This window comes from Idiotropiscis lumnitzeri, chromosome 5 (genome assembly GCF_059441095.1).
Source record: "Idiotropiscis lumnitzeri isolate Australia: NSW breed Sydney's pygmy pipehorse chromosome 5, RoL_Ilum_1.0, whole genome shotgun sequence".
Lineage (NCBI taxonomy): Eukaryota > Metazoa > Chordata > Actinopteri > Syngnathiformes > Syngnathidae > Idiotropiscis > Idiotropiscis lumnitzeri.
This window is the reverse complement of record NC_142395.1, coordinates 29,781,005-29,799,169: the sequence shown is the minus strand read 5'-3', so window position 1 is coordinate 29,799,169 and position 18,165 is coordinate 29,781,005. Positions and strand designations below refer to the sequence as shown.

The following is an 18,165-nucleotide window of genomic DNA, read 5'->3' as shown; positions in this document are numbered from 1 at the left end:
TTCAAGTGTTGAATCGAGACAAAAAAAGTGCTGCATTTGCATCTGCGAGGTGTTTGGAATTATTTCATTAACTGATTTAACTTTGCAAGATGGCTCAATATTAAAAACAACGCTTTGTGTAGTTTTATACGACTGAGAAAAATTATCATCACATAAATTCTTAAAAATGTAACTATGACAGTGTTATCTTTGTGGAAGCAATTTTTTTAAAACTTGTTTTATTTTTCATAATGAATGAAAAACGGGCTGAAGTTTATAACATTTTTTTTTTTTTTACTACCATTTTGATTAGATTTTCTCCAGATACATTTTGTGAGTGCTTTTGTACATGAACAAAAGGTCCAATAGAACATTTGTTGAAATAAATAAATACATATCTCAGTATATATTTATACACACACAAGCAAAATTGTGGGCTTTCCTCCGTTAAAGAAAGAAAAATCCACATTGGAAAACGTTGCAACCGAAAAGACGGGATTTGCTTTTTCACATCAGCTCAATGTTTGCACAAGCAAACATGAAGCACAGAGAAAAGATCACCGCACCTGCTGTGAAACATGAAGGCGTGTCAATTTCGTCCCAGCACTGACCATTCTTAAGACTATCGAGGCGTTCCAGAAAGAAATGTGCTGGCCCGTTTCAGAAAGCTGGGCCTCCATTCATGGAAAAATAGCCAAGCATGACTGAGGGAAAAACGCGGCACAATTCTAAAGTAGACTGATCTAAATCCGAATGAAGAAGCCGAACATGGCGTCTACAGAAGGCATCATTCAAACCTGCAAAAGTAGGAAGTTTGCTTTTGCGGAGTGGGACAAAATACTTCCGGATAGGTGAACAAAATCCTCTGATGGATTGCAGCATTCACCTCAAAGGTTTCAAAGTTTAAAAAAAATAAAATAATTAAAAAAAATAAAATAAAATAAAAAGGCTGCCAGGATGGCCGAGTGGTCTAAGGCGCCGCGTCTCCCCAGGAGGCCTGGGTTCGAATCTCGAATTTCCTCATTGTGGGACTAATAAAGGGAATATTATTATTATTATTATTATTAAGTGAAGGGGAGAAGCCGAAAGGAAAAGAAGAAGTATCATACTTGGACAAGATTTACTTTTAAAATGATGCAGTTGGGCCACAAAAATTCAATAGATTGTTTTCAGTCAATGTTTCTTTGTAACAATTTCTGTCAGTTTTAAGATGTTTCGGTGACAATGGCTGAAATTTCTTCAAATTATTTTGCCTGCATGTGTACTCGTGTATTGCATGTCATTCAATTGTGTCATTTTATTTGTTTTTTTACATGTACACCGAGGAAACAGCAAAGCATCCATCATTGTGTTTAATGATATTGAACAAAATGTACAATTGAATGACTGATCGTAGTAGTTTGATATCATTCCCCATAAAGAGCGCACACTTTTCATGGTTTTCATTACAGGATTATTAAACATTCACTTTCAAACACGTAGTGAACCAGAGTGCCAATTAATTCACAAACAAGGCCAGGTTGTAACGTCAAATAATACAAAACATTATGCAATCAGAAATGAAAAACAACAACAACAACAAGTAGCATTAGAATCTATTAAGCGTGACTACGAGGCCCATTGAAGACAAGCCCCGAGAGAACAAAAGCGTAGAAAAGTCACACCTGAATGCAAGCATGCACTGAATAGGAACGCGTGTGTGGGAATGTTGTTGTATGATGTTGAAATGACAGTTAAAAGGTCATTCTGAAAATGATTAAAAGCGTACTTTGTGAACTGTGGAAGAGTCCCAACACGCCTGTGATGATGGAGCGCCGCCGTGTGGTCACAAGCGGAATTGCAAAAAGGAGCTGCGACTTACTGAATTGTAGTTGCAAAGACGGCTGAGAATGTTGTACTTATTATAGTACACATGTGCAAACACTTCATGTTTCACATCATAACTAAGAAATTAAAAAACAAGATATCCAATCTAACCTCTTTCTTTTGGCACATCATTCGGAGTACTTTCAAGAACATTCGATGATTATAAGCCGTCAGGAATTAATCTGTATTTTTTTCCTGTTGGGAAATTTGATTTTCAACTTACATATATGAAGCTTTCTGATTTTGTCAGGATTTAAAAAAGCACATTAACATCAATAATACAAATATTGATTATCGTTTAGCTATTGGAGGCCTGCAAATAAATTCAGACAGAAGGACAACTTCTAGCGCTACTTTGAATTTTGAGCTTCTCACAACCTCATTTGAGCATAAGGCACGTAAGAAAAACGCACGAATACAATGGGAAGCAAAAAGCGCGGAATGGAGATTCTATTTAATGCATTTTAAGGATATTCTAAACGGATCTGCATCGCACACGTTGTGTGGCAAAGCAACAAATTATTCAAAAGTTAAAAAGTAGCCGAACTTCCCAGACTAAGACAAAGGTCATCTTATTTCACCTTTACATTCGTTAATAAATTAAGGATTTCCAGTTGAGCCGTTCCTCTAACGTGTGCAAACGTCCTTTCAGACCGAATTGGTTTGGGTGTTTGGGCTGCAACTCTGCAAGTCCTGTACCTGCTCAAGTACCCAGCTGATGTTCGGTCTCTCCTGGGCGTTGGACACCATTATGGAGCTCAGCAGTAACTGCAGCCCCTCCGAGTAACTGTTGGACACACACACAAACAGTGAATCATGGAGGGAACATGACATTGCACAACAGGGATGCCTTCAGATAAGAGTCACCCGATTTATAAGTTTCTGGATATACAAGCCGTCATTTAGTTTTGAGCTCAAGCTTGAAATATGACAGTGGCGGTGAATTCAATTCAACTAACTTCACAAAAAAACGACAGCAAACGGTCAAAAAAGGGCTTCAAGCTGTGAAAGACAATATAAAACAAAGAAAATGTCTGTTTAGCGTAATGCTAACACGTAGGGAAAACGCTAGCGATTAGCAGCAAACTGGGAATTGAACACAGATGGTGAAGCAACACATTTAAACAGATCATGTAACAAGTAGTACTCAAAGGCAGATATTATTTGTCCCCTATTAAAAATTACAGAATTTTACTGAGGATTTATACTTTGGGTGTTTTTACTGATTTTTATGAACACGGATGTCACTTAAATATCTCCTATTACTCCATGACGACATTTTGAGGCACAGCACGAACTAGACTAGCACAGCAATCAGAATGAAAAAAAGTCCTCTTTGGTTGGTGCCAAAAATGTCACTCCACAAAATGGAATTTGGGGACAATCCTAACATGGACGTTCAGAGAAATAGCGAGTTCTTGCATCGACAATTCAAGTGACAACAAAAATGCAGCCGCCATATTTTGACAGTTAGTTTTCGAAACATTTCTCAGCATACGACACACGTGATCGCTGATGTAACTACGACGTTGAGCATCCGGAAAACGTTTAGCCGCTCGCTCAAGTAATGGAGATGATGGTGGCGTTTGGGATGTCTCGCCAACGTTTATTTGCTTTGTCAATGCTAAAGTGCGTGTTCGCTAAACTCCGCGAGAATCTTTTCTTTCGCGCCCGACGTGCTGGAGTTGCAAAGTTTGCGGTAGAACACAATTGTCAGCGAATTGCTCAACACGGCGACCGTTTTTCGGCGACATCTTACAAGGTTATTTGGACCGACGTCAGTCTTGGCAAACGCCGACTCAGTTGCACACGAGGGACGAGGTCAAATGTCTTGCTCAACATATTTCTTCCTTCCTCACATGCGCAGAAGGTCGGCACTCTTTGATCGCTAACTACTGCAACGCCACTAGGTCAGAACACGCAGTGATACCTCACAATCTCAAGTATGCATTTGTAAAACCATCCATCCATCGAGGAGTTTTTTAGATTTCCAACCTCCGGCAACACGCAACAGTGATAGACTTTAATGTGTTTTTTTTTTTGTTTTGTTTTTTTAATCAAATCATAGTGTCGACCAATTACAAGCCCGGTGTTAACTGTAACGACAACTCACCTGCAGGGCTGCGGGATGATCACCGGGTTCTGGACGGCCAAGGCGACGCTGTCGCCTCTTTGAAACACGAGGTCGTAGGGTCCCTCCAGCATCATCATGCCGTATAATACGCAGCCCAGTGACTGGATGAGAAGCATCATAAAAGAGAGGAAGTCTTTGTCAATGTCACTACGGTGAATAAGAATCACCAATTAGACACCAAATATCAGCATTTACCCAAATATCGGTGCGCTCATCAATGACACAGTAGCTCTCCACGTTGAAGAGCTCAGGCGCACGGTAGGAAATGGTGCATCGCTGAGCAGCCCAATCTTGTAACGTCATTGCTTCTCTGGATCCCCGGACCTGGAATTGAGCCCCAAGTGTGGAAACAAAGTCAACTATGGGTCTGATTTCACTAAAAGAAAAACGAGCAACACTTCCAGAAAACTCCCACCAGTGCAGACAAACCGACGTGGAAGCTGCTCTCCTAATCGGACAAACATTGCATTTGCCAAACGGGCAAAATGCTCGTCTCAATCGGGACGCCCAAAATACTGGGACAGGGGATGGGATACCAAATCGGAGAGCTAAGTGCAAACCAGCACTGGTGTGCGCACCGTTAACTGTTATTGTGGCGAGGAGGAGGTGGGAAAAAATGAGAGGCAACGGAGAGAAGGGCTATTTTCGGCCAGTTGAAACTTTTTTAAAATCCCAACGACGTTTCGAAAGAAATTCAGCAATACGATTTTGGAGCTTGTGAATGAGCTCTGGGTTGACTTGGAGCGAGTCACAAGAAGGAGTCATGCCGTAACGCAACTATCACAAAACGCATTTCGTTGCCTCTTGCTCATTTCAGCACAGTGTGGCAATTGTTGCTGTCTTCTTCCAGAACAAGTCTTCTGGGATGCCGTCACACAATTTAAATTACTAAAAAAATAAATAAATAAATTTTAAAAAAATCAAGTGACTCATGTGCAAAAAAATGTGATACGTAAAAAAAAAAAATCATCATATACAAATGCTTATCATAACTTTCAATCCAAAACTTGCTACTTATTGTTAGTGGATGCAGTCACTTTTAAAACGCAAGACAATATTCGCAGTATGGAGCAAGTGACCTCATCCAACCGGTCTGTCAAGACGGGTCACAAACAAGCCAGCAGTTTCTTAAATTAGGGAAATGAAGTGTGCTTTGGGATGTGTTCATCAATTCTACTCAGAAATATTGCAAACGCAAAAAGACTCTTACCTCAACGCGGGCTCTGTACATAGAGCCCAAATCCATCAGAACGGGGCTGTCATCCTCGTTGAGAAGCACATTCGTAGGTTTAAGATCTCTGACCAAACACATGACGATGATTTGTATTCATGTCTTATTCATTAGGAGACCAAAATAAAAGATTACAGTAGTAACCTGAACAGGGTTCCCAGGAACACCAAATTCACCAAATGCGAAACCCAAGTAAAGCAGATCCTGACGTCACTCACTATTTTCTTTACAATAATATGTCGTATGTTGCATGGAATGGCATTTCAATGGGGAAATTTCATTTTGGTAAATTGAGTTGAGAGCTTGGCCCCCCCCAAAAAAATTAAATTCTTAAGTCAATGTAGCACTGTATTTGGTTGCATGCTTGTATTAAAAGTTCTTACCGGTGAGCGTAACCTTTGTCATGGATGGCCTTGAGTCCCGAACAGATCCCACGAAAGATTTTTAAAATCTGTTGTTCAGGCATGTAGCTCCCATTTTCTCGAAGCTTCTCCAGAACTGACCATAGGCTTCCCTTCTGATGTTTTTTTTTTTTTTTTTTTTCACAAACAGACAGTAAGAGCATCACAGTGTTTAACGGATGGTTAAAAAAAAGTAGAAGCAACTTACTCTTATGTAAGGCAGAAGCAGCCAGGCTTCGCTCTTCCCGTTGCGCTCAACAAAGGTGTGCGCCACCAGGCTAAGTATATTGGGGTGATTAAACATCTGATGCATCTCCACTTCCGTCTGGGCGTCCTGGCGGCCTTCTCGATCATGACACAGGATCCTCTTCAAGGCATAGAAGCGACCATCCTTTACTCCCTCAACAAGGTCCACATAGCTGAAACCACTGGAGAGAGAAATGAAGAATAATTCTTTATTTTGTTGAAAGGGGACTTTTGAGGGAAAAAAAAGTTACAATACCAACGCAGTCGAAAATGTACCATACGACTTATCTTACCCCTCATCAAGTTTCTGCAAGAAGTAGTATTTTTTGTTATCAATGGTGATGGTTCCACGGGAGCAGATGCACATAGTCTGCCCCATCTCGACTGAAACGTTACATTATTTCAAATGTAGCCTGTGGAAATAAAAAGCAAGCCCATTAGAGGGATGGAGATGAACACAATTCATTCAATAAAATTTTGCACAAGGATAGTGATGGTGTTTTGCAGAGGCGGGTGGGCACGGCAGTCCATTTAGTACCTGGGTCTTTAGACTTCATAATCCAATTCTTAATAGCATCACTATCACGTTGTAATTATACAAACCTTCAATTAAACACGAACATGCAATGTAACAGCTGTGTTACGTAATCATAACAGAAGCTATTCACAATCAATATTTATAGAATGACGTGACAAAAATGTTGAAATTAAATCATTACAGATGTGTTATGCTCATCGAACTTGACTTGCTCTCACAAACTTATCAGAGGACGGAATAAAAACTGTCGCTATTGTTGGGCCAGCTCGATGCTCCTTTAAAGCGAGTTTCAAATCAGATTGGTTTCCAAAACATGTCCATTGCGAACATAATTAAAATGACGTCATCCAACACATCTGATTTTGAAGGCCCTAGACAGATTAAATCAGCGATGGACAAGCGGCGGCCAGTGGACCTCACTCTGTGTGGTCCCACGATTAATTTAAAAAATAAATAAATAAATTAGTTTTTTTGGGGAGTGAAGAAATTATAAAGATGCATCTACTACAGAGGACCCCCGCATACTTGCAACAAGGCACCTGGGTATTCACCTATGTATTTTTTTTGTTATATTTTTACTTTTTTTTTTTTTAATGTTCAAGACTTTTGTTGTTGAAGACTGGTTCTTTTATACGTGCAATGAGTCATGTATTATGAAAAATTTAATATACTCAGCGACTCTACATTGTTTAAGGTGGCATTTTTGTCCTACATCTGGTTAGGAAGTATGTGGTCCTATCTTCTCTTCTGGCCGTGTTTGGGTCAACAGAGAATGCCTTGCTTGCCCGCCAGGTGATTAGTAAGTGAAAAATTAAATTTAACATTTTTATGATTGCATTGACAAAATTTCTACCAAATGTAACCTAACACGGTCAAGCGTATTGGGGCAACTGCTCGGCATCACGTGGATAAGGTCATAGTTTGACATCTTATCGCAGTTAAATAGGTAAACGAAAAAATATTACGTGGTCACCAGGTGGATGTAAAGTCTAAAATTGTATTTACAGAACTAGGGACACAATTGTCTCCACATGGCACCGGCACCTGATGTAAACATAAAACAACCTTTACAAAACGCCAACACCATGGATGTAAAAGGTTTTTAGTCATTTGTTACCTGATGATTGCGTGAAATGATGTGCAAATGTGAAGTAATGGAAGCTTACCTGTTGGTTAACATCACCGGGCTTCCCCCGTTCCGGTTTTCTGACGTCACGGACAGTAATTGTTCTTCTGTAGTAAACAAGAGAGTAAAACGTTATACGAGCGCCAACATGACAACCGATGGCCAAACTATGTAACTGCACCTCGGCCGGGTGAGCGAGTGAGCACAAGTTTACGTAAAGCTGTCTTTTACATCCATGAGCATAATTTACCTGTACGATCTTTACCTCACTAGTAGAACAACTTTGCTAGTAGGTGTTACAAAGAAGAAAAACTGGGCACGAATTGTGCACTGTTTAATTGTGCATATCACTGGTACCAACAGTTTTAAAATAATCTAATCATACGCACTAAACATAAACAACAAAATCAGAGAGGCCAGAGGGCGAAATCTGCATCTGCAAAATCGAGTACACGTACAAAAATACACTTTCCCTTTACGCTGAAACATTAATGATTAATCGTAAAACTACTGACATTATACGGCAAATTGATACATTTTGAGTTCAGAATTTCAAATTATGGGGAATTTAAAATTTAGAGGTCGCAAGCGACAAAGACAGTCAGCACTTTTACCACTGCCGATTGAATTCAGTTCGTCAAACAAGTGGATGGATTTGTTTATCTAAAGACTACATTTCTTCTTCTAGGTTGGCGGTGCTAACGCACAGAATCGAAAGTAAAGCGAAGAAGAAGAAGACAACGAAGCAGCTGCAGTCCACTCCACTCGACCATTCGTTCAAAATGGCGAACCTCGAACGTAACAGGAGAGACCACCGCGACGATGGAGGTGATATCTGTGCTATTTGAATCACTTTAACTTATCTTAAACGCGCCTTTTAGTTTCACATTTGTCTAAATTGCTGCTCATATTCCCAAATTAGGACAAAAATTCGTCTTGTGGAGCCCTTCCTAAAATGTAAAGAGCCAAGCTTTGTCGTAGGTTGAAATTACGTTGAAAAACAAAACCGCTATTAATCAACGTATATAATTGTGCTTACGCGCTATGTTTACAAGTGGTGACAATGTATTAAAGATGAGTAGATGTGTTTAGACTCGAAGCAATTTGTGAACATATCTCAAGATGGGCAGTGCACGCATGAACTCAATTGGAGCATTCCGTGTGTCACATTTGGTGGCTACAAACATAGCCGTGCAGGTAATGTTACTTAGCTCTTTGTAACAAAACCGTTGTTCACCTTGGCGAGTTGTCTTGCCTCAAGCAGGGCCGCTGGAGGAGGGAGGCAGAGTGAAAACTAAGCCTGTCTCTTGTAGCACGGGGGGCGGAGGAGCGAGCAAACTCAAACGCACATCCCAGCATCTTTCATCCGAGGATGAAGACGAAACCCTGGCAGAGCCTCCAGCGCCACGCAAAGCCTCCAAAATAGGCTTCGGCATGAGCAGCAACGCGGGGAAAAAATCCAATCCCATATTGATCAAGCTTGGAGCAAATGTGAGTCGGTTTGGTCTTTGATTGGGTTATTGGTCGAGAGGGGCCGCCTCACCTTCTGGGGGGCATTCTGAGATTTGTGGTTTACATTTGCGCTTCAGCCTTTCCGTGTGGAGTTTGCATGTTTTCTTTGGGTTGCTCTGGCAATTTTTTATTGTTTCCCCCCAAAAATGCCAAAAGTAGACAATCTATACGTAAGTAGAAGTACACCTGCCCATGTAAACAAAATACACTTTCTAGTATTTTTTTTTTCAGATTTAAACACATTTTTTGGGGGGGGTGGGCACAAGTCACACCATATTGGCCACGAATCACTAGCTGACAACAACAACATACATTTATCTTGAAGACGCCCATAGATTGGAGAATATCTTGCTTCTCCAAATTTGTCATCGTTAACTCTCCGTGGTTCAAGATCTTTAGCGTTGCTGCTCTCCCAGTTTTCATCTCACTTTATAAGAATCTGAAATCGCAATCCATCAATCAAAATCTTAACAGCGGTTGTCTTTATATGTGTACATTCTTCTTTTTCATCATCTGCAGAGGTTTAAAAAAAATTGTGGGTGATGTTTTCAAGGAAGGGAGTCAAATTATATTTTCAGGAAAAGAAATACTCCAGAAAAATCTACCCAAGTACAGTAATAGAGCATTTGGACTTTCATTTCCCAGCGCAGGATTTAAGGTTGAGCAAAGTCCAGCCGTCAATGTACGGTACCTGAAACAAAGCGAGAATCTTTGGGAGTGTTTTCTTGTCCAAGAAGTTTGTCAGCTAGCATATAGGCTTTGCTCACTCGTCACCTAAATGAGGGCAAGCAATATGGAGTTGAGGAAAGCCCAAAATAATGTGTTGTGCTGTAACATTTCATTTTCCCTCTGTTGCCTTAGAAACCTAAAGAGCCTGTACCAACAGCCCCTCCCAAAAAGCTTGGACTGGCATCAGTTTTCAACGAGGATGATGATGTAAGTACTGGAATAGAAGAAACGTTAGACAGCTACACTTTTTAAAAATGTTTTTTTTTTTTACTAACTAGACACTCATGAATGGAAAGTGAATTGATTAACAGAATGGAACTAATACGATATGAATCCTGAATTCCAAAACCCTCAAAAGTGATGAGAGCCACTTCTCCCAAGCGTGGAGAGTTGTACCATCATTAAACCTGTCTCCTGTCCTCTGCAAAACATTGGGATAGCAAGGTCCTCCTAAATAATATTTTTTTTCCGCTTGTTAAGTTTTGAAATGCAATATAATTAAGGAATGGTGAGGTCACTGATTTGATATGACTCAGCGCAGTAAGGAGATGGAGCCGATTGTTTTTTTAGATAAATATTCTTTAAGACGTGTCTGCAGTTCTAAAAACACGTTCCCCCAACGGTCCACACATATACGCACACGGCCGTTCATGTTGACGTGTCTGTCTACGTACAGAAACCGCGTCTGCAAGTATGGCGCTCACTTGCCCAAAGAGGTCCGATTTAAATGTGCCGATGAATCAAATGTTCTCACCTTGCAGAGCGAGCCGGAAGAGATGCCGCCAGAGGCAAAAATGAGGATGAAAAACATCGGCAGGTACGTTCACAGCTACGTTCTTTTCTTTCCTTTTCAACACGCCAGGAAACTTCCCTCATAAAAGTATTTGTGGCCTCTTGCTGCCACTTAAATGACGTGAAAAGGAATTGAGGAGCTGCATCCAGACAAAGGTCGTGCTTTACTGCCACGTTGTTGCATCTTGATGCCAAGGACCTATGTTGAAGTGAATTGAAGAGTTCCATTTAGACAAAGTCGTGCTTCACTTCCATTTTGTGGCATCGGTAGGCAGATTTTTGCCATTTCTGGCACGGCTGGCTTCCTGACCCCAGCGAATCGTTACCCGGCTATTCACTGCATGTGTATTTTTACTCGTAATGTTACGTACTAGTTGTGGACATTATCCTGAAAGCTGAGCTCTAACAAGTACTACTTTCCAGAAACACTGCCTGCATGGCAAATTCAAGTTCAAGTTAAAGAACACAGTGCTCAAAATAGTCACCCTTTCACGTTTTTTTTTTCCTGCGGAAAAATCAACTGCTGGAGTTTTTGTGTTACTTTTGAAAGCCCTGCCTAAGAGGATAGCTCAGGAACTTTGCTGAAGTGACTGAGACACAAGTTTTGCATGTTCGAGGAGGAACTGTTTTTAATTCGTTACACACAGTCGTCATGTGCATTTTTTCATAAACAAATATATTTGTGAGCCTTTTTAACGTCAGTGTTGTAAGATGAATTTGAAACAATACATTGTTTTAGGATCAGTGTTTGGGGTACCTTTTAAATTCTTCTTCTGCCAGTCATTCTCCAAGTGTGGTATGAGGACTCCCTCAAACTCTGGTCCTCAAGAGCCTCGATCCTGACATTATTTATTTATTGTTGTGAAATCCAATCAGCATTTATCAAGTTAATTATCTGAAATCTTTTTTAGGGAGACGCCAACATCGGCAGGACCGAACTCCTTCAACAAGGGCAAGCAAGGCTTCTCTGATAATCAAAAACTTTGGGAGAAGAAGCTGAAGGCGCACACAGAGAAATAGTGAAACAAAAACCTTTTTTTTTTTTTGGGCCACTCGTGGCTTCTTTAGTCACACTTAAGGCACACCTGAGATCTCTAGAAAGGCTTAAATTATCGGAGCCTCCACTCTGAAGGTGGAATACGAAACATACTTTAGGCCTTTTTAAGTGTTCTTGGATTTCTGAGCTTACAGCTGCGTGCTGTGCATTTAGAAACACGGCAAACGTCGAACATTTGCTGCACATTACGTCTAAAGTGGCCAATTAAGAAAAGTTCGTCCTGATTTTGCGTCCGCATAGCTGGCGAGGTGTACTTTACCTTTGAAAACATTTTGTGCATACATGTAAATACAAGTGTGTTTGTCGTCATAGGATTGTAAAAGGCCGGCACATTTGCGGTGACTTTCCATGTGGAGTTGACAGCGATTTGGCGAAAGAGATGGCTTGTGACTGCCAAAGCTCGTAAACTGCCGCTATGGCGCCTCGATACCAACCTTTAATTTAGTGAATTATTGGTTTATTCGCATCGCATTAATTGCTATGGAAAGTTGCCGACATTGAAGATGTCCAAAATTTTGCAGCCCTAATCCTTAGATCAATTTGTCGTAAACCAAGAGTGACTGTGAAAGATTTTTTTTTTTTGGACAGCTGTGCCATCTTATCTCCCCACCTCCCCCTCCTGTCGTGTAGTTGGCGTTTTATCACTTCAAGAAACTCCACGTGGACTGTCTCTCTCATTGTATTGGTCACCCCAAAAGGGAAATGTCATGTTACAAGTGTGAAGCCATACAAATATCCGCCCCTAAATAAAATAAAATAACATGCAAGCGGTAAACCCTACTTATAGACACGGAGTTCCAGAAAAAAAGACAAAGAGGATGAACAACATAAATCATGAAGTTAAGATGTGCGTTTTGCTTTTAATGCTCTCATTTGCGTTCCCTGCAACTTTGAAATCAAGAATATAACGTTAGATTTTCAGAATTGACGTTGTTTAAACAGACCGTCCAATAAACATTTTGGAAGATGTTTTTGTGTTCCAGAACAATTGCAAACACGAGCACTCACATGAAAAGTTGAATACATTTTTCCTGTTGGGCTGCATGTTGATCGATGCCTCTTGCGGATGTACTCGAACTTCCTCTGAGACTACGACACCGAGATCAGTACGGCAGATGCCGAACATTTCCACAAGATTGACTTCAAATAAGACATTTTCATCATAACTGCAGCATGTAATTATTGAGGAACATTACTTGAGTACTCAACTTGAAGTCATCGTAGTGAAATTCGTTCTGAAAACATTTCCATCACTTCATCCCTTTTCCTGACTTTTGGCTTTTGGGATTGTCGTGTCCAAAACGGCCGTGTGAGATGACTCGAGTGACACGTCTTACTTTGTGCTTGGGTAAGGCCTTCTTCAGAGAACTCCAGAATTTGCCCTTGGCTCTTTGAGTTTGTCTCAAATTCCAGTCCAGGCTTGGTAGCACCTTCAAGGCTTTTTGGACCGCCGAGGGCAGACGTGACTCGGGTTGGATGAAACATGTGGACCTTCTACTTGTCCGTATGAGCAGAATTCGAAGAGAAGAGCTCTGTAACAGAACCTTGGAAGACAAAAGAGGAAGGAATTAGTGATTTTGCTGTCATAAATAAAAAAAGATGATCAAAAACAAATGTGCCTGAAGTATTTGGACAATGACCGCATGCTGTCAAGAACATCCTAGGAACACAGAGTTCGTTGTCATGTGCAAAGCAGTGGGAAACATTTAATTGGCTGAAAATTCAGTTAACAGGAACCGTGTAGGTGATGAATAGAAGTTGCTCAAGGACGGATCCTTGGGGAACACCTGTGGTCACTCGGGAAGAATCGGTTCGCATATTTGGCGTGCGTGTGAGTAATTTGTTTTGTATTCTTAGTGTAAGACGAGTGGCTGATAGTTAAAAAGTTCAACTTTTCTATGATTGAGGAATGCGACAAGTGATTTTGACTTGCCTGAATTCCGGATTCCAGAACAAACACAGCATTGCTGTTGGACAAATAGTCAGCAGACACAACACAAATGAGGATTTGACTTCTTCGGATTGCACGCGCCACATCGTCTGCGTACGCTGCCGAGCAAAAATGAACATCATTGGAAACCACAACCCCGCTGGTGTGCGCGTGTCCTAAGAATGGATCGTCTGACCTCCACCGGGAAGCACGTCCCTCTCCAGCAAACAGAGGCGATACCCCCACAGCTCTTCCAAAACCATGGGAATCAACACCTCGGGTGGCCCGGAGCCATCGAGAACAAGCTCGGAGTTGAATGGTTCCAGTGTGGATGGATAATCTGAAAAAACTGATTTGTTCTTTTTCTCCCACCACAGTCGACCTGAAAACATGTTCGCCTACCGTCTGATGGTGAGGAGAGCGTCAAACCTTCCTCCTCGTGTGGGCTTGGCCACACAAAAGACAAAAACACATCAAACTCTTTCTCATCTGATGGAAGGGGAACAAAAAAATGATGTTTAGTACAGTATGAAGCGTCTTACGCTGTCTTGCTCTTTAAGCCGTGATCCTTGAAAGACAAATCTGTGAAATGTTTTTGGTGGTCACACACACACTTCTTGTTACTGTTTTAAACTCCCTGGAGAACGTTTTCCCCAAAATATACAGATGAATGAACTCTGACTGTGTTGCGAGTTACACACGACCCTTCAAAGACTAACACACTCACGTATCTGCTTAAAAACGCGACAAATGTGGCGGATCCAATCAAAATACTCACAGCTGTTGTCGGGCACAATTCTAGTACCTCCAAAATGATGACTTTTCAGAATGCGTCACTTTTGTTCAACATTTAACATTTGCCATTTTCAACACTTAAGTAAAAATAACACCCACATTTTTTAACTGACCAAATTGTGACATAAGAGGTTTCATCCCAACACTGGGATACGTACATAATTTAAGACTCTTCACCGTTTTGGCACACCCCTATACCTAGATATGAAATGATCATTATACTGATGCATCTGCCGCGCGTGCGTGCGTGCATGAGCGTGCGTGCGTGCGTGCGTGAGGTCCCACCTTCATCAACGTTTCCACTTTGAAAGCGTAATTTGTAGATGAGTTGTAATTCCAACCATTTCACACGCAAGACAATGCCCACTCCGGTAACCAACAGCAACGATGCAATTGGATAACCAACCAATGATGGCCATTTCTCTGGGAGTCAAAAAAAAAGTATTTTGTAGATTCTCTATTAAAAGTGAAATACTGAAAATGATCGATTTGACTTTTTAGGGGGTGGCGCAATCAAGATTGACTCGACCAGCAAACGACATACTGATGATGGCAACATTTGATTGCGTGCATTCAAAGTCATCGGACAACAGCCATGGTGGACTGAAAGGGCCCAAATTAAATAAATAAAAACACCATGAAATGTTTAATTAAAATTGTTATTAGTTAATTGTTTCATTGATTAATTAACGGTGGAATTGAATAAATAAATGTGTCATGTCAAAATTAATTAGTTGAATAAATACAGAAATAATTAATTAAATACAGAAGTTATTATATAGATTTGTTTATACATATCATTGGCAATTTAATGAATTAATAACACATTTATTTATTTAATTTCATTTTTAATTAATAAATAAAACATTTAATTAATTAATGACAATTTTAATTAAGCATTTCATGGTGTATTTAATTATTGAATTTTTGTCTCTTTCAGTCCTCCATAAACGGCTACCCGTTAACGATGAGTTAAGTGGAAACTAGTTTTGTATTTCAACGGCGTGACAATGAAAGCAAAGAAACCTACTTTTAATTTTCATCTTGAGCTTGACTGTGACGCTGCTGCTGTTCACAGAATTTGAGGCCACGCACGTGTATGTGTGGCTCAGATGAAGACGCGTCACCTTTTGGATGACAGCGCTGTGTGTGACCTTGAACTCTTCAAATGTCACCCTTTTCTTTCTGATTCAAAGGGAAAATGTCGCCAAATAACACATTGTCTCGTTGAGCAGAAATGGGCAAACGTGACAAAAGAGCTTCAAAGATAATGACACGGAGACAGTGACTCACTCCTGTCTTTCTGTGTGTAGCAGAGTTCTGTTGTGCACATTGTTTCCGTCGTTTTTGTACCACTGCACTTGTGGTGAAAAGTTGACCTCAAAAGGAAAATGCACCAGACATGTCAGCGTGTGAGGCTCCCCTGGGAAAAAAGAAAAAAATCAATACAATTCAGAAGACTTCATCTTGTCAGTGAGAAAGATGCACTACTAACTACTTTAAAACACGATTAAATGCAATATAACTGGATCATTTGTGATGTGAAAGTGGTGGTGGCAAGAGTTGGATGAAATCAGGTACGGTAAAGAAGGCGGAAGTATCAAAAGCACAGCCAGCCGCGGGTTTAAATGCTACTTTCCGGTTGCGGCACCGAAATGTGTCGTGACATGATTTCATTTGGATTGGTCGTGCTTACCCAACGCCACTTCCTGTGCTGTGCCGCCATCAGGGAATGTGATCCTTGGAGGGTCACTCACGTCTTCAGAGGCTGATGAAAGCATGTCTTCAATTATTATGATTATTATTCTTTTTAAAGAATGCAAATAGATGAAGCTAAAATATCACCGCATCATACAGTTACTGCGTATTGAAGGGAAAAAAATACCACAGACAGACAGAGCAGAGGGGAAGCCAAACCGTTAACCCACTTTGCTTTGAATTTTATGAATAAGGCCAGAAGGTCGAGGCCGGATGAGTACCGAGAGAGCGGCCCGAGGGCGGGCGACTGAGCGGCAAAAATACAAGAAAATCAAAAATAAAGGGCTCAAGTGCCCAGCGCGGGATAGAACTTATAAAAAAATGAAAAGATAATATGTTCGCTCATTTCAAATGTGGAACTCTATTCAATCTCACGCAAGGACGCCACTTACGTATGGCTGTTACGGTAACAGGCCTCCTGGAGGTCCATTGAACTCCGTGAGCCACGAAGTGTTTCTCACAAAAATATCGTCCCGTGTCGTGTTGGCTAACCGTGCACAGATGCAAGTAGCCGTTGTTCACGCAGGAGCCTCGATGCATTTGCGACATGCTTCTGTTACCCTGAGGACAATTAGCACACCCGAGCGAGTCCTTCTGTTCTCATCGAGATTTGAAGAGGATGCACATGTCCGCCGAGTGACGACGTCTCACCTTGTACCACGTGACGCGTGTGCTCATTGTACAGTCGAAACCGGGGCAAGGGATTTTTCCTCCTGCACCCGCACGCAGCGTGACATTCCCCTCCTCAGTCTGGTAACATGACAGGCGCTGTTTTTCCAACACCTGGAGGTAGAGGAACATTTGGCTGCCGTTGGGCAGCACAGACATCAAGAAAAAGAAATATTTCATGGGGAATTCGAGGAAAAACACAAAGCGCTCTCTCTCTCTGGCTAAAAAAGGGGTGAATTATGTTGAGTAACTCATATTCGCCAAAGCCAATGTTCATCCGAATGCCAAGTTTCAAGTCGTGAGCCGGCATTAGAACACATTTTTGTTGAGAAAATATTTTGGGTTGACTTCTCTTTTTAACTCCTCAATGTCCTTTTTGGCATCGACATCCGTCAACGGCAGTGAAAGACCCAAACTGTTCTTAACAAATGCATTGTGATTAAAAGTTTGAACACAAAAAGCAATTGAGCCGCCGTGACTATTTCGAGTTATTTCATTTGAAAATGTTCTCATTAAACATGAAATTTGATGAATAAAAAAGTTGAACGGAATTGACATTGCACGGCTTTTTGTGTTTGCCAACTTTGAAATTTGCTTTCACGCTGATGTCGATGTTTTTTTAAATAAATTTATACTTCCTTATTAATAAACGCACAGATAATAAAATTGAATGAAATTATCTTGTATTTTCTTTTGGGGAGGGGGCATTAAAATTTTGAGAACAACTTCTCCAATCCAACCACACACAAAAATAAGCATCATTCTTTACCCTGCCGTAAACAAAGTGTAATTTCCCGAATGTTTGGCTTCAATTCGGAACTCCCTTCCGCAGTCAAAATAAAAGCCTCCATTTTCTCCAGCGTCTGCGCTAATCTGGAACCATGTCACCTGGCCGTTGGTGCACGGCATCAAAAACATTTCACCCTCCACAACCCGATAGTGCTGCTGTGGCGTCGTCGTGCGAGGATCTGGAGACACGCGCGCAGAAAAAAGATTTCATCTTAAAAGTTTTCAATGAAAAAAAAAAAAAAAAATCACTTGGCTCCAAAACGAACACCTGTTTTGGAATGCGGATGGCGCTTCACACAGCATCCTTCCAAGAAAACAGGAAAGAGCCAAAAGAGCAGCACAGATCTTCTTTGCATCCTGTTGAAATGTTGACAAAGCGGCGCTTGCTTTCGGTTGGCGGTCGCGAGAGGACGAGATGGCGGCTTCCTGTGTTGGGGCGGCGACAATGAGATCATGGAAATTGTCGCAGTCTTTGAGCTTGTTGCAAGCCCGGCGACAAGAACGTCAACTGCAAAAGAATTTTGACACTTTTTCCTACCCTGCAACTTTTTTGGAGCGGAGGAGCTTCTCAATTAATTCACAATTAGCTGTCCTCCGAAGGCCGCGTTTTGGG

At 41.1% G+C, this 18,165-nt stretch overlaps 3 protein-coding genes across 9 annotated transcripts; 1 reads left to right on the top strand and 2 right to left on the bottom strand.

The window, feature by feature from the left end:
* Positions 1–270: 270 nt before the first annotated feature.
* stk16 (serine/threonine kinase 16) lies at positions 271–8,282 on the bottom strand. Of its 6 annotated transcripts, none has more exons than XM_088296105.1 (9): positions 7,703–8,282; positions 7,562–7,628; positions 6,151–6,270; positions 5,820–6,039; positions 5,594–5,727; positions 5,190–5,277; positions 4,175–4,303; positions 3,959–4,080; positions 271–2,632 (listed from the first exon to the last, which is right to left on the bottom strand). In XM_088296105.1, the coding sequence occupies exons 3-9, from the start codon at positions 6,234–6,236 to the stop codon at positions 2,494–2,496; spliced, it is 918 nt and encodes a 305-aa protein (XP_088152231.1). In that variant the 5' UTR covers positions 6,237–6,270; positions 7,562–7,628; positions 7,703–8,282; the 3' UTR covers positions 271–2,493. The 6 variants fall into 6 exon arrangements, with proteins under 6 accessions (XP_088152231.1, XP_088152230.1, XP_088152232.1 ...); XM_088296104.1 differs by having other exon boundaries at positions 7,772–8,282; XM_088296106.1 differs by having other exon boundaries at positions 7,980–8,282.
* On the top strand, positions 8,205–12,580 carry pcnp (PEST proteolytic signal containing nuclear protein). Of its 2 annotated transcripts, none has more exons than XM_088296110.1 (5): positions 8,205–8,349; positions 8,786–9,012; positions 9,895–9,969; positions 10,524–10,579; positions 11,466–12,580. In XM_088296110.1, exons 1-5 carry the CDS (start codon positions 8,304–8,306, stop codon positions 11,572–11,574), a joined length of 513 nt encoding a protein of 170 aa, XP_088152236.1. In that variant the 5' UTR covers positions 8,205–8,303; the 3' UTR covers positions 11,575–12,580. The 2 variants fall into 2 exon arrangements, with proteins under 2 accessions (XP_088152236.1, XP_088152237.1); XM_088296111.1 differs by having other exon boundaries at positions 8,261–8,349; positions 8,835–9,012.
* On the bottom strand, positions 12,453–17,912 carry LOC148337641 (interleukin-18 receptor accessory protein-like). The gene is made up of 12 exons (XM_088296103.1): positions 17,821–17,912; positions 17,533–17,731; positions 16,746–16,899; positions 16,487–16,655; positions 16,033–16,104; positions 15,630–15,759; positions 15,367–15,521; positions 14,622–14,759; positions 13,944–14,030; positions 13,738–13,881; positions 13,545–13,660; positions 12,453–13,155 (listed from the first exon to the last, which is right to left on the bottom strand). The coding sequence occupies exons 1-12, from the start codon at positions 17,906–17,908 to the stop codon at positions 12,862–12,864; spliced, it is 1,746 nt and encodes a 581-aa protein (XP_088152229.1). The 5' UTR covers positions 17,909–17,912; the 3' UTR covers positions 12,453–12,861.
* Positions 17,913–18,165: the final 253 nt, after the last annotated feature.

Excerpts from the sequence above, each read along its gene's own strand:
- stk16 (XM_088296105.1), bottom strand. The coding sequence starts at position 6,236 with ATGGGGCAGACTATGTGCATCTGCTCCCGTGGAACCATCACCATTGAT. Across the intron at positions 6,040-6,150 it reads TTGCAGAAACTTGATGAGGG|TGGTTTCAGCTATGTGGACC; the intron begins GTAAGATAAGTC and ends TTCTCTCTCCAG. Across the intron at positions 2,633-3,958 it reads ATCATCCCGCAGCCCTGCAG|TTACTCGGAGGGGCTGCAGT; the intron begins GTGAGTTGTCGT and ends TGTGTCCAACAG.
- pcnp (XM_088296110.1), top strand. The coding sequence starts at position 8,304 with ATGGCGAACCTCGAACGTAACAGGAGAGACCACCGCGACGATGGAG. Across the intron at positions 9,013-9,894 it reads TGATCAAGCTTGGAGCAAAT|AAACCTAAAGAGCCTGTACC; the intron begins GTGAGTCGGTTT and ends CTGTTGCCTTAG. Across the intron at positions 10,580-11,465 it reads AGGATGAAAAACATCGGCAG|GGAGACGCCAACATCGGCAG; the intron begins GTACGTTCACAG and ends AATCTTTTTTAG.
- LOC148337641 (XM_088296103.1), bottom strand. The coding sequence starts at position 17,908 with ATGCAAAGAAGATCTGTGCTGCTCTTTTGGCTCTTTCCTGTTTTCTTG. Across the intron at positions 16,900-17,532 it reads TACACTTTGTTTACGGCAGG|CCAAATGTTCCTCTACCTCC; the intron begins GTAAAGAATGAT and ends GCCCAACGGCAG. Across the intron at positions 16,105-16,486 it reads TGTTACCGTAACAGCCATAC|CCTCTGAAGACGTGAGTGAC; the intron begins GTAAGTGGCGTC and ends TGCTTTCATCAG.